Genomic DNA, 15300 nt, shown 5'->3' on the forward strand with positions numbered 1-15300 from the left:
GTCAGTGTTTCTGAAAGCCAAAAACTCACTGTCAAGCAAGACCGATGGCTGGAGGGTAGAGGTAGCAGAGGTCTCAGAAAACCCGGAGCCGGAAACCCTGGGCTGGCAGTGATCACACGGCAGGTGGAGGCAGGCGTGGGAAAGTGGGGGTGTTCTGCCTAAAACATGGGGGCCGGGGGGTGTAGTCTGGAGGATTTGCCCCAAGCCCTCGCTTTGTTTCAAGAGTGTGGATGTTGCAAGGGTCCAGTCTCAAGGCTCCCTGTTTGGTGCTGTACCTACTTGACACTGGCAGGCACCTTGCTAATTGGCCCTTCCGAGAGGAGGGAGGGCTGGGGCCTCGACTCCCGGAGCTGGAGCCTGGATTTCCTCAGGCACACCAGCCACTCCTCCCAACACCTTCCAGAACAGTCTGGGAGAACCCCACCCACCTCCTGTTTCCTCTTCTCCCTCACCTGCCTTCTGCCAGGCCAGCCTAGCCCAGCAAGCAGCCTGCGCTCCCCACTAGGGTGTGGCCAGCCCACTCCCCCAGGACGTCCCTCTACTCCACTCCCACCAAAGCCCTCACGCACATGCCCCGGGTTGCCAGGCTGTGTCCCCCTCCCCCCCCACACACATTGATGCTGAAATATTGACAGATACATTTGAATGATCCACATGATGGCCCAAGACCCCACCCTTCTCTCAGCCACCCAAACGCATGCATCTGTTCATTCAGTGACACTCCTGGGCAGGCCTCATGCTGGGCCCTGGGGCTCCACACCGGAGCTGGATATCCTCATCTCTGTCCTCGAGGCCCCTCTCGTCACCCTGAGGGCAGGTCCAGTGACAAGGAGAGCAGCTAACTCTGGAGAGAATGTCACGGAAGGCTTCCAGAGGGGCAGTTGTTCCAGGGGGCAGGCTGGAGTGGAGGCTGCACCCAGTGGGGCGGCCAGAGTCTGGGCTGCCAAGGCAGGAGCCCAGCATGCAGAAAGAGGAAGCACGGCTCCCAGGCCCAGGCCACAGAGGGAAGGGCCGCGAGCCTCTGCAGAAGGGGCTGGACATTTACCCAGGGCCAATGGGAGGCCACAGAAGTCTTGTGACCAGATAGGGGACTTCTGGCCACCTAGTGAGGGGTAGGTGCGAGCACAGTGGAGAAGGAAGGGAGTCTTAGAGGGGCAGGAAGTGGAAAGAGGAGCTGCACCCCCGGGATGCACCCCATCCGAATGAAGGTCGAGGGGCTGTGTGAGCCCAGCGCCCCCTCACTATATCCTGGGCTCGAGCTGGGGGATACTTCCCCCTGTCTGACCCGCAGACAGCCCTCTACACCAGGCTAGGCCTCCAGCACACATGCCTCCTGCTTCCTGTCTGGTTGCTATGACAGCCCCTTAGCTGACAGGCCCATATGGGGAAGGGATGGGATTGGGGGTTCCAGAAGGCCTGTGGCATTCCTGAGGAGGCAAACCCCAGGTGCATTCAGGCTCACCAATGATGCTATGAGAGGTGCCTGTTAAAGCCGGGTTCACAGATGGGGAGCCTGGGCTCAGAGAGGTGCCTTTCCCTGCCCAGGATTACACAGCTGGCGGAGGCAGAGCTGAGCCCAGGCTCCATTCTCCTGCCAGAGGCTTCTAGCCTGAAATTCCCGTCTTCCTATAAGCCCCAGGGGAGGGGACGATGGAGGTGCCCGGACTCTCCCTGGACAGGTCCTCACTGGACTTCACGTCTGCTTCCCCTGGAGGCTGCAGGGCCAGTGTGGCTCATTGGAGAAGGCCCCTGGGAGACAGCAGGAGCTGGGCTCACATCTGGCTTGTGTGTCGCTATGATCCCCTCTGTAAAGGGGGAGATCGGGCCCCCAGTTGTTGTGCGGATCACACAAGACCTTGCCAGAAATGCTTGCCCTGCATCAGCACGAGATGGTACCCAGTAAGTGAAGTGACTACCAGGGCCCCACTGCTTATTCCAGCCTGGGCTCACCCTTAGACAGCTCTGTCCCCAAAACGTGGGCTTGGGGATGTATGCGGACCTCCCAGTGCTGTGAAGTCATTGCTCTCCGTGATCATTTCAGTGTGCACACATAGAGCCCCGCATGTGTTCAGAGCGGGGAAGTCCCCCGGCCCATGGTGGCAGAGCCAGGGCTCGGAGCCAGGGCTGCTGAAGCGCACGCACCCCACTGCCTCCCTTAGTGGGGAGCACCTCAGGTTGCCCTCCCTTCCCACCCTCCTGGTACCAAAATCTCCTGAATATGCAGACAGAATGGGTCTTTGGGGTGGAAGTGCCTGGGGTGGGGGGAGGCCAGCCAAGAGCAAGAGATGCAGGGCTCGCCCACCGCATGCCCTGTGTTTCCCAGAGCGCAGTCCCACGAGGCTTCCAGGGTCGGCCCCTGCGAGGCTCGCTGAGCTGTCCACTCCCAGGGGCTCAGGAATTGCCTGCGTTGGGTCTCAGCCTCGCTCTCTTTAAACCACCCCTTCTCCCAATGAACTTGACCACCGAGCGGGCTATTGTTTTGTTGTTGGGGAACTCTGCTTTAGGACTTTGAACAGGTGTCATGTCCAGCCTGTTTGGTTTGAGGAAAAAGAAGCGAGGGTAGCATCTGAGAGGCTCTGCCAGAGACTGGAGTCGCTGGGATAGGACCCCTTCTTCTCTGGGGGAGCTCAGTAAAATGGGGGCAGCCTGACCTTGATCCAAGGGAGGTGGCCACTTGCACAGGACAGGGGCATCCAGACCGTCACGCTCAGGGCAGGCTCAGCGGGCGCTGGAATCTGAGCGGGCAGATGTGCTGTGATGTGGCCAGAGGCCAACGTGCAGTGGTCCTTTCTTAGAACAGAAAGGACTGCTGTTCTCCCTGCTGGGAGGGCCTCTTCCATCACTTCCTTTTCACCGCCTCCAAGGCAGGGTGCGAACCCCATCCTGGAAGTCATCTCTCACTTCTGTCACTAGTGCTAGGTCACGTCTGGAGGAGGTGACCGGGGTGGGAGGCCGGGGGCTGTGGGCCCAAGGGGAACTTGGGAGTAGGAAGAGGCACCTCAGGGACAGAGTCTCTAAGGACAGTCTGCCGGGCTGGCCTGAGCCAAGAGCAAAGCCCAGATGAGCATGGCAAAGGGGGGTGGGGGGACTCACACGGGTCAGGGAGAAGTTCAGGAGGCATCAGCCGACAGGCCGCGCTGTGCGGGAGAAAGCTGCCGTCACTGCAGGTATGGGACGCTCGGGAGGAGGACATTTATGGCATGGGTCAGGCCAGGTGACCTTCACAGTACAGCCATAATTCTTTAAATACTGAGTAAAGAATTGGCTCAAACCAACAGGCGCGAGTTGGAATAGGGTAGCAGGAAAAACTAGACTGAACACCCCTCCTCCCTCTCCCAGCTGTAGCGTCTTCAACCAGGTAGAACTTTACTCCACCTTTCTAAGCCTCAGTCTCTCCATCAGTAAAATGGGCCATAAACCTACTTTTGAGGAAGAGTTCATTGAGCCCTGACTAAGCACCAGTACCTTATGGATGTTGTTTCGTTTATGCCTCGTGGTGTTCTTCCAAGTAGATGCACTTCTGATCCTTGTCTGACAGACCTGGAGCCAAGGCTCTGGGAGTCCAGCAGCTTGTCCAAGGTCACAGCCATCAGGAGGCAGCCTGCTAGCCCCGGCCTCGCTGCCCTCCAGGCTGCTGCCCTGAATATGCGGATGAAAGGACGGGGTAGACATCCTTGTCCCTGTGGCCTTTCAAGACGCAGCAGATATCACTTCCTCTGCCTTCTGTGCCATGAATGCCAGGCTTGCCAAGTCCCAGGGGGAAGTGATGGAACCCATCCTCCTGACCCCCACCGCTGTGAGCCCCCCACCTGCGTGGTCAGTTTCAGGGACCTGAGGTCAGCCCTGGGCAGTGGGCAGCAGGCCAAGCAGGGAAGGGAGGTCTGGGCCGTTGTCCCCCACCTTGTGGCCCGAGCCCATTTTCCTGGCCCCTCCCTCTTGGCTCCACAGACATCAACGAGTGCCTGGTCAACAACGGAGGCTGCGACCACTTCTGCCGCAACACCGTGGGCAGCTTCGAGTGCGGCTGCCGGAAGGGCTACAAGCTGCTGACCGACGAGCGGACGTGCCAAGGTGAGCCTGCTCTGTGCCCCAGGCAGCCATCGGGCCTGGGGACGTCCCCATCCTCATTGGATCCCTTCCCCTCCCAGGCTCCTGGGAGAGGAGGTGAGCGTGGGGTTGGGCCTGACAGGCTGGGCCTGACAAAACAGGTAGTTTTTGGGTCTTAGCACGTACTCCTGGCTTCGCTGCCCTATATGACTCTAGGTGCCCTCAGAAGCCATCTTGTCCAATCTGTCCCTTTTATGGATGGGAAACCGAGGCCCAGGGAGGACTCAGCACGTGTCCCAGGTGGCATAGCGAGTCAGTCAGTGGCAGAGCTCATCAGCTCTGTCTCTCCCCTCCCCTCCTCTGCCCTCCCCTCCCCTCCCTTTCCCTCCTCTCCCCTTGTTGGTGCCCCCAAGCCTCCTCCAGTGGTTTCCGAGGTGGGATACTGCCACCTGGTGGAAGACATAACACATTGCAGGCACTCTCCAACAGTCCCTCCTTAGGGTTCCAGGGCGCCTGCTGAGCTGGAGTGATGGGTAGAGAGGTCTGCGCAGAAGCCAAAAACCAGAGCCTAGGACAAGTCCAGCAGACATCCAAGATGCAGTGAGAGCCCAGAGGATGGGCAGTGGAGAGAGAAGTTAGGGAAGGCTTCCTGGGGAGGGGATATTGGTGAAACCCTTGAATGATGAATAGCCATTTCCCAGGAGGGGTCAGGGAGGTCAGTGCACCAAGGAAGGGGCACCGCTGGGCTGAGGGAGTTTGGGGACCACGGTAAGCCGTGTGGGTCTGGATGAGCCATGCAGGAGACAGGGGTGCCCTGTGGGGCCAGCTTTGGGGGCGAGTGTGTGGGGAAGGGCCAGTCCCATCACTGATTACTCTGTCGTGGTCTCGTCGGTTCATTTCCACGGGATCCCAGCAGTTGCAGGCTGTACGTGGCCAAGTCTGTCCATGGGACTTGCAGCTTCTGCCTGTTAAGACGGCTTGGAGGCTGGCCCTGGGGCAGCTGGAGGCCCTGAGGGGCGAGGGACGTGCTCCTCAGAGGAAGGAGAGAGCAGGAGGCTGGTAAGGGAGGGTCCAGGGTCAGCCCGTCCTGGGGCTCATTATGTGACCTGGGCTACTGTCTTCCTCTCGGGGCAGAGGGTCCGCTGGGAGCACGGCATCTGTCCAGGCCCCAGTCAACACCCCTCTACACTGTGACTTTAGTTTCCCGTCTGCCTTGCTGCATTCTGTGGAGGGCCCTTGACTTTGTGTCCCCAGCTGCCCTGTGAGAAAGGCGGCGGCTGCCCAGGAGGAGGCAGTGATGTGTCTCTGGGCTCTGGCCACGTCTTCTCCCTCGTTTTCCAGGCTTACCTCTGAGGCCCTCGGGCTCTGGCCATGCCCCGACCCTGCTCCAGCACCGCTCTGGGATCCCCAGCTCCAGTAGAGAGGGGTCTAAGCTCCTTTGCTTGGCACTCATAGTCCTTGGCATGGGGACCCCAGACTGCCCTAGCCCCCTGAGCTCCACACAATCCCCTGGGCGCCCCATGTTGCACCTTCCAGCCTTTGCCTGTAGTGCACTTCCCTCTCATTCCTTCATCCCAAGCAGGCCCCATCCCTCAAGGTCCAGCCCAGGTGCCACACCTTCCAGGAGGGATCACAACCCCCGAGAACCCACAGTGTAATTCCTTCCTTGTGCTAGTGTGATTACAAACACGCATGTATTATGAATATGTGTGTGGTCACATGAGCTAATATAGTCAGAGAATGAACTCCAGCTACAGCTACGGTGCCCGTGGAGAGGCAGGAGCCTCCCAGCAACTGTCCCGTGGAAGCCGTGTTCCTGATGTACGGCCAGGACAGACTTAGCTCCTGTGAGCACATGGTTTATTTCCCCCTTTCTGGTAACAAGCACTCTATGCCCCCGTTTCCCTTGTTTCCCTAGCTGCCAGGAAGCTCAGAATAAAATGTCACACACTGTCAAGGCTCCCTTGTTATCCATTATGGGTAGCATATCTCTCCCCCTCCCCCCTTTCTATTTGTGCCATTTCCCTCATTTTCTCAAGAGACATCTTGGGGTGATGAGAAAATATACTTTGATCAGTATCCAAGAAGCCTGGTTTCATGTCACAATTCAGCTGCTTCCCCAGGCAAGCCCCAGGCAATTTCCTGCAGGTGTGGGTTAAAAACCAACCCTAATTACAGTGGAATGTGAGATACTAAAATGATGGAGATTGATAATAACCCTGTCTATTCAAAATATTCCTACCCTGCCCGCCTCCAGAAAATCACGTGAGATGGCTTCTAACCCAGAAAGGTGGGGTTAATGGCAACAAAATGGAAAAGGGGGCCGCGACAGGCAGTGGGGCCCAGGGGCTGCCTGTGCACAGATGTATGTCGTGTGACTGAGTGACAGGCGAGCCCTTGCACCACACCCTGAAGCTCCTCCCCAAACTTTGTCTCCCTGTGGCCACAGACATCGACGAGTGCTCCTTCGAGCGGACCTGTGATCACATCTGCATCAACTCCCCGGGCAGCTTCCAGTGCCTGTGTCACCGCGGCTACACACTCTATGGGACAACCCACTGCGGAGGTCTGCAGCCCGCCCGCCAGGGCCACCTTCCCCCTGAGGCACGCGCCTGGCCGCACGGCCACCTACACTGCACCCCACACCCCGACCCCGACCCCGACCCTGACCGGCCTGGGAGAGACCTAAGCAAGGCTGGGGCCTGATGCCCGAGGGGCTTCGCCAAGGGCAAGGCAGGAGGACAGGGGGGAGGAGGGAGCGAGGAGGGGGGGAAGCGGGGCGGGGCAGCAAATATCCACCAGGTGCCAGGCCTCTGCCAGGTTGTGGGCATAGGCCTGGAAACAGCAGTTACAGGGGGCCACAGTCAGAAAGGGGGGTAGCCCCTACGTAGAGAATCCCAAGGACAGTTCATTCCATTGGAAGAGGGTGAGGACAAAGAAGGGCAGGGTAGGAGACAATGGGGGGTCCTAAAGGAGGAGTGTTAGGGTCAGGAGGAGGGCGAGCATTTCCGAGTGCAAAGGCCTGAGGCAGAGGGAGTGCAGAGGGCACACGAGGCAGCCTGTGAGGCTGGAGCCCCGTGAACATGGTGGGAGGTGCAGACAGTGAGGGCACAGGGCTCCGGGAGCCCCTGAGGCGACTTGGGGTTTTATTCCCAGTGAGATGAGGAGCCACTGGAGGCTTTAATCAGGGGTGTGACACGGCCAAGTTCATGTAATGAGATTGCTCTGCCTGTTACATGTTTCAGAGAGCGGAACCCAGGCACCAGTGGGGAGATGGCCCCAGGCATGGGAGCTGCGGGAGCTCGGGCAGGGTGGGGAGCGATGCAGAGAAAGGCGAGGTTCTAGATGTATGTAGACGCCACAGGCAATGGGACGTGAAGATGTATTGGCGGGGAAGGTGGGGTTGCCAAGAATGGCTGCGTGGTCCTGGGTGTCTCTTCCTTTCCTGTGACGTAGGGTAGCCACCCTCTGCCTGCTGTGTGGCTGTGATGGTCCAACAGGGTCAGGCAGTGAAGTGATGAGACACAGCTGGTGCTGGGCACCCCTGAGGTGGGCTGCAGGTTCTCCTGGAAGGACTCCCCAAAACCTGAGCACCGGCTTCCCTGGGCCTGCTGCTCCCTGGATGCAGGCGGCCCAGGAGCCCCCAGCGTGAATGAGATGCAGCCCTTTCTCCCCATCTCCAGCTTTTAGTCTTTGGTGGTGAAAGGGGGGAGGGCCTTAGAAGTGACTTCTTTCAGCCTGGTGCCTATTGTACAGGAAGGGAAACCGGCTGGGAAGGGGCTTGCCCAGAGTCCCCCAGTGAGATGAAGTACATCACCCCTGCCCCACATGACCTGATGGGAACTTTAATTTTGTGCCATTTCTCTGCCCTGCCCCCCAGCCTGGGCAGGAGGGATGTGTGCTGGTGTCTGTGGGGGCCTTGTGTGTGCACACACGTGTGTGCATGCCGGTGTGTGATGTGTGCAGCTGTGCACCTGTATGCAATGACAGCATCAGGCGAGCGTCAGGGGTTCTCAGCCCTCCTGTCCCGGGTGGGCGCTGCCCTGCCAGCCCCGAGCGTGTGGCCTGGGCTGGGGGTCCAGCCCCCTCCTGCCCTCACTCCCGCCTGTGCTTCCAGATGTGGACGAGTGCAGCATGAACAACGGGAGCTGCGACCAGGGCTGCATCAACACCAAGGGCAGCTACGAGTGCATCTGTCCCCCAGGGAGGCGGCTCCACTGGAACCGGAAGGACTGCGTGGGTGAGTGTCCAGGGGTGGCCATCGCTGGGAGGGGCAGTGACTTCTCCAGGTGGGGTGAGGGAGGCAGGACCCATGGCTGCCTCTGGGCCTCGGGGCTACTGGGCAGGTCTGTCTGCTGCTGGCATATGGCTAACAGAAGAGGGAGCACAGATGGGACAGCATGCTGGGTGTCAGCTGGAGGAGCAGAGGTAGACCTGTGGGGGAGGGGGACGCAGAGGTGGAGATCTGGGGGTCAGTGTGTGCGCCGGGCTGTAGGCCCCAGAGGAGCTGGAAGCTTAGAGGGCATGGAATGTGGAGGCCTGCGCTCCCCCCACCCCATCCTCCCTTATCCTGCCAAGGAAGCTGGGGTGGGGGGAGTTATACTGGGCGCAGCAGCAGCAGAGCCTGGGGGAAGGGACACCTGGGACTTTACAAACCCACCATCTGCCCAGGCTGTCGGCCCCACAGTGTCAGGCGGGGGTGGGGGGGCCTCCCAGAGCACACTGGGGTCCTGTACCTTCTGCGGATGTGCGCTGGGGACTTGGGCACCTGTAGGCTGAGTTCTGGACAGTCCCCCACACTCACTGTTTCCACAAACACATACTGACTACGCAGTGTGTGCCGGGCCTGTTCTGGGTGCTGGGGCTACGTCCCTGACACGGCTCCCTGGTGCTTGCCCCGCCATGCTCTAACGTCCAAACGTGTCCTCTCTGCTCAGAGCCCGCACAGAAGCAGAGCCAGAGTTCTCTGAATGACCAAAAGGCTGCTATACCCTGGTCTGGTCACCTTCCACCCTCACCCCCACTCGCCCATGCCAGATTCACTGACCTCGTGGGTGTGGTCCCCCCAACTCAACACAGCAGTGCGTGTGGCCCCGGGGGCTGCTCATTCACCGTGGGGGTCTGCTTTGTGAAGCCTCCCCTGAACACAAACCCAGAGCCACAGCCCACCTACCTCTGCGCTCCCTCCTGCTCCCTTTTCTTTCCCGCTTTCCCTTCCTCCCATTGCACTTCGAACCACCAGACATGATAGTTATTTTACGTACTCCGTTGGGTTTGTCACTAGACTGTACATTCTCCGTAGTTGAGCAAGGTTTGGGACCTGTCTTGTTCACTGCTATATCCCCAGCACCTACAACAGAGCCTGGCAGTCGTAGACATTTGTTGAATGAATGGTTGAAAGCATCGAGGAATGGACGCCGTCATTTAATGCCTGAAATAAAACACTGAGTGCCTTGCTTACTTAAATGAGAACCTCTCTGCTGTGCAGGCCAAGTCTTGTTGAGCAAAGCAAACCCCTGTCCTGTCCAGAGTTTGTGGAAGAGCCTGTTTGGGTTGTGCTGGTTACAGGAGGGATTTGGTGATGTCGTCTTCGGAGCATGGCACGTGCTGGGCACTAAGGACAAGTGGGTGACACCAGCCTTAGAGGCCCGATCGCTGAGCCGATCTGCCACCAGGTGGCTGACTTGCCAGGCCTGGAACTGTCACAATAGATGGGCTTTCAGAGAAGCGTCCACTGATTCGTTAGAGTCACGTAGGTCTAGTATTTACCTGTTAGCAGAGCTGTCGGACCAGCAGGCTTTCTGTAGGATGTGGGGAGCTGTGGCTTTTGTTAGGTCCCCCCTTTGGCCATCCCTCCCTCAGTCAGAGCTGCAGGAGAGGCCACCAGCACTTGTACTGATCCTCACCACTGCCACCAACCGCCCACGAAGAGTCATTGATCGGAAGAGGTCTAATTGTCATGTCACTGGCTGTGCAATTTAATCCCGTTTCGGTCTCTAAGTCCTCTGCTGGGACCATGACTGCATAAAAGCAGTTAATGTTCTGGACAGTAGACACGGAATGATGAACCAAACAAGAATAACTGAAGGTTTTGTTAGAAGGCACTGGAACGGCCTCTAGAACCAGGATCGAAGGGTTCCCAGGGCTGACCCAGACAACCAACTCCCTACATCTCCCTTCAGCATTCACGTTGCTTCCTCTCTTGGCCCCCATGTAGATCGTTCCTGCTGTGAATCCAGGTTCAAAATGAAGTCCTGGCAGTGGCACAGACTCTCCCCTGTTTGGCCAAAAGAAAGCCCAAGGTCATATTGCCCGTGACGACTTGCGCCAGGAGGTCAGGCTAGTTTGTCGTGCCCCCCACACCGTGCCACAGGCTGTGTTACTTACTCTGGCACCCAGAGTGACGGCCACGTTTCTGATGACCACCTGGAGCTGTCCAGTTCCTGTGGATGGGACCAATAGCCCCTGCAGCTGCTTTCCAGGGCAGTATTTATGTCCTCAGAGGCTGTTATTCCTTCAGATGCTTCACAAGAAGGCATCATTCACCGACGATAATGGGGAGTCATTCACTAGGAACCGTCTAATAGCCCCATGGAACAGTTAGCTGTGGTTCTGGGCTGCCTTTGGTGAGGCTGATTTGCGTGTAAGCGGTGGCGTTGACCTCAGTGGAGCTGTAGCTATGTTGTCTGTGGGTGTCGTTGTATAAACAGTCAGATCCTTTGCAGGATGGCTGAACCCGCCTCTCCCAGTGCCAGGGTATTTCCCTTACTTTTTATGGCTTATCTGCAGAGAGTATCATAGTCAATCAGGTTAATGTAACACACTTTATACCATTCTTCCCTAGCAATAGCTTGGGAGAACCGACGTAAAGAACCAGGACGGTGGTTCTCCCCAGTCAAGCCTAGGTCTAGGGGAGTTACTATTTGTGGGGGGAACATGATAGGATAAATTGGAACTGTGTCACCTTAAATGCATAAGGTGGGAAAACATGACCAAAAGAAGAAAGAGTAGAGGGGATTGTGGAAAGCACTGGTTGCAAACATGTAGGAGAATTTATTCCAGGGGTCTTGGGCAAAAGCTATCTTTTCATGTGGTCATCTTCCTGTTTCGAGGCTTGTGGATAACACTTTCTGTGATCTGTCTGCTTCTGGAGGTTCTCGGGAAAACCTGTTTATGACCTCAAACTGATGACTTTTCAGTTCTGAAAAATTCATTTCCATTATTCCAAAAGATTACAGGTAATACAGACAGTAAAATGTCTGAGTAATCTATGAATAACTCCCCCAGTAAAATGTGTCTGCATGTTACTAAATAAGTAGGTTGGAATGTCCCAAGTCAGGAACACAAAATCTAATAATATTTTAGCCCCTATGAGTCCTATTACTTTTTTAACACTATTTTTTTCAAGCGTTGAAGTACAAGAGACTGCTTCAGTTCATCCAGAAAATAAACATACAATTACTCATACATACGTATAACCCATGAAATCCATTTGGAGATACTCAAAGTGTCCCTAGGTTTCTAGTCTGTGTCCCATCTTTACACTTTCCCCAGGATTTTAATAGTTACAGACGAGTCATGAACTGGTCTTTTCCTCTGCTACCCTGGAAAAGTTTCTTACCAGCGTTGTGTGATATCACAATCAATGCGTCCCTACTGGGATGAGTTGTCTTAGGGGAGATATTAGCAACGTGGGGTTGTCTGGTCTGGCTTTGCCAAACCTCATTCTCATGGATCTTACAACTGGATTGCTCCCTTGCTCCTTTCCAGACTGGGAAGCCAAACATGGCGGGTCTATGATGGAATCCTTGGGCCTCTCCATGGATCTGTCTCTCTCTGCTGAGGACTTCACTCCCAGCAGCCTGTTCAGCACGACGATCCAGGAAACATTTCCTCTGACTGCCGTCTCTCCGACCACGGGTTTCTGTGTCTCTGTGGTGGGCAGTCAGCCTGTGTTTTCCAGCATTCCAAAGTTAAATGCTGCAGCTCTCAGGGTACAAATTCACCCTGTTCTTTAGCGATTCCACATGCCCTAGAAAGGGCCACAAGTTCGGCTCCAATTTGAGTCCCTTAGGGCTTGATTCCAGCCTGAGTAGTTCTTGCATCTCCAGCCTGGTATTGTCTCTCTTCATTTTTTTTGTTGTTTTTTCTTCACAGCTTTATTGAGATGCAATTCACATGCCATGCATTCACCCATTTAAAGTGTCTGACTCGATCGTTTTCAGTGTAATCACAGAGTTGTGTAACCACAACCAATTCTAGAGCGTTTCCATCACTCCAAAAAGAAACCCCAGCCCATAGCAGTCATTCCTCACTTTCCCTCAAGCCTCCCAGCCCCAGGCAATCAGAATCTACTTCCTGTCTCTATGGATTTGCCAATTCTGGACATTTCATGTAAGTGGACTCACACAACATGTGGCCTTTGGTGACTGGCTTGTCTCATTTAGCGTAATGATTTCAAGGTCCACCTATGTCGGAGCACATGTCAGTGCTTTGTTCTTTGTCACTGCCGAATAATACTCTGTTGTATGATTGTTCCACATGTTTATCCATCGTCAGTTGATACACATGTGGGTTGTTTCCACTTTTTTGGCTATTGTGAGTAATGCTGCTGTGAACATTCTTTACAAGTATCTTTGTGAACATATGTTTTCCATTTTCTTGGGTATGTATCTAGGGGAGGAATTGCTGGGTCATATGGTAACTGTGTTTAACTTTTGAGGAGCTGCCAGACTGTGTTCCAAAATGGCTGCACCATTTTACATTCCTACCAGCAATGGCTGAGGGTTCCAATTTCTCCATGTCCTCGCCACACCTGTTGTTATCTGACTTTTTGATTATAACCATCTTGGTGTGAAGTGGCATCTCATTGTGGTTCTAATTTGCATTTCCCTGATGGTTAATGATGCTGAGCGTCTTTCCACGTGCTTATTGTCCATTGTATATCTTCTTTGGAGAAATGTCTATGCGGATCCTTTGCCCATCATTAATTGGGTTATTTGTCTTTATTCTTCAGTTGTAAGACATTGTAATACATGCTAGATACAGTCCCTTGAAAATCTAGAGGATTTGCACAGATTTTTCTTCCCTTCTGTGAATTCTTTTCATTTTCTTGATGGTGTCATTTGAAGCAGAAAAGTGGTTAATTTTCACAAAGTCCAATTTATTTTTTTCTTTGGTGATAACTTTGGTGTCATTTCCCAGAAACCAGTCCCTCATCCAAGTTCCCTGTAAGTTGCACCTGTTTTTTTTCTAAAAGTTTTATAGTTTTAGCTCTTACATTTAAGTCTTTAATCCATCTTAAGTTAATTTTTATATGTGGTAAAGATAGGGGTCCAACTTCATTCCTTTTCATGTTGTCACAGAATCATTTGTTGAAAAGACAATTCTTACTCCACATTGAATTATCTTGGCATCCTCTTGAAATCAGTTGGCTGTAAATGTGTGGGTTTATTTCTGTCTGAACACTCAATTCTATTTCGTTTATCTATTTGTCTGGTCTTATTCCCTTACCCGACTGTCTTAATTACTGTAGCTTTAGAGTGAGTTTTTAAATCATGAAGTGTGAGTCCTCCAATTTTGTTTTTCAAGTTCAAGTTTGGTCTGGCTATTCTTGAACTTCCCTTGAATTTCCATATACGTTTTAAGATTTCTTCATTTTTAAGGTGAGTCCCATCAATAAACAGTATTAAGTTGGGGTTTTTGGTATGAAGTGCCCAAAAGACCTATTCTGGATATGAACACTTCCAAAGTATGGACACGTAACGATAAGTTTCTTCTTCAGGAAGGGGTAAGAGAGGAGAAAGGAACCAGACACCATAACTAGATCATTGACGAGCAAGCAAAGTATTGGGTGTTTTCAGTTCACAGTAGGGACCACACTGCATATGGTCCTCTCAGATTTAAAGGTGGTACTAGTACGAAACCCGAAGATGCCTCAGCCACGTTAGTCAAGGTTGCGATTACACTGAGGCAGGGAGGACGAGCCTTGGCACAGGTGTTTGTCATGTTGTTGAGTGTATACCCTGAGAGCATGGCCTAACCTTTGTATGTTCATACCAAACAAAACAAAAATAGTTTATGCCAATCTGGGAAAACTCAATCTGGACTCTGTTCCAGGTGTTCTGCGGGTATTGTGGAAACTTCGCCCCAGGGATTCGGTGTTTGAATAACACATAATGTAGGTACCATGTTTCCCCGAAAATAAGACATACCCCAAAAATAAGCCCAGATGAGATCATCAGCCAGGTGGACACATTTAGTACGTTATGATGATGTTCCAGATGATGACGTGACTGTATTTGAATAAATGTAGATTGTTGTATATGAAAAAATAAGACACCCCCTGAAAATAAGCTGTAATGCATCTTTTGGAGCAAAAATTAATATAAGACCCAGTCTTATTGTTGGGGAAACACGGTATATTAAGGCTCCTATCAGCGATAATTTGAATCACGTGTAGAATTTTCTGAGACACCTATATTTTAGCTGGAAGTTCCGCATGCAGAGTAGATCCCTCCCCACCACACGTGTAGGGGCTTTGACCAGAGAAGGGAGGCTGTCTTGTGACAATGGTCCCAAGGGAGCCGTTATAGGTTGGAACTTGGGTAAGAGCTGAGGACTGTTAGAAAGTCCCACCCCTTGAGTGGTTGCAGGAAACCCAAGCAAATCCACTTCATGTCCCCTCCAGGCTTCTACCACTTCCTGTCCATTCTCACATCCGCCTCTCCCTATCTTCTTTCAGATTCTCCCACAACTAGGCAGTCTTACTTAAAAGCAAAAGTACCTTTTTTCCTTGTTTTCACTACTGCTAGTCAGTGTGCCTTCCCTCTTGCTTTTCAGCAACTTAAACTTTTCCCTGAGGGCTGTGATGTTCTGTAGTGCTGGGATTTATGAAATCTATGGTGGAGTCAGAGGTTTCACCCTATGTACAAGCTAAGTCAGCTAGCCTGCTCTGGTTTCATGGGCACAGGCAGACGTCATGACACTCCAGGGTCAGAGACAAAGGACTGCATGGCCTGCAGCGCGAGCAGCATGTTTGCGTCGGTTGGCCTCACCCTCCCCACTAGTCCCATCCGGGGCCACAGCGGTGCAGGCAGGGGGTTTGTACCACACTGAGGGACACCCAGCGTGGGACACTCACCGCCCACGTAGTGAACAGAAGCCAGCCTGCCCTTGTCTAGGGGGAGATGTTACCTCATCCCTACAAGTTGCTGGGGAGAGAGCCATCCGTGCTTTGCATTCCTGAGTCCC

At 53.9% G+C, this 15300-nt stretch overlaps 1 protein-coding gene across 3 annotated transcripts in view; it reads left to right on the top strand.

The window, feature by feature from the left end:
* SCUBE1 (signal peptide, CUB domain and EGF like domain containing 1) overlaps positions 1 to 15300 on the top strand; it is a 129427-nt gene that overhangs the window by 91621 nt on the left and 22506 nt on the right. For all 3 annotated transcript variants that reach the window (XM_019715035.3, XM_019715037.3, XM_074326508.2), the window contains 3 exons: positions 3949 to 4071; positions 6497 to 6613; positions 8165 to 8287. In XM_019715035.3, the coding sequence (XP_019570594.2) occupies positions 3949 to 4071; positions 6497 to 6613; positions 8165 to 8287 (363 nt within the window). The remainder of the gene's footprint in view (positions 1 to 3948; positions 4072 to 6496; positions 6614 to 8164; positions 8288 to 15300) is intronic.

The sequence above is a fragment of the Rhinolophus sinicus genome, chromosome 1 (assembly GCF_057876585.1).
Source record: "Rhinolophus sinicus isolate RSI-liver-muscle chromosome 1, RSI-T2T, whole genome shotgun sequence".
NCBI classification, from domain to species: domain Eukaryota; kingdom Metazoa; phylum Chordata; class Mammalia; order Chiroptera; family Rhinolophidae; genus Rhinolophus; species Rhinolophus sinicus.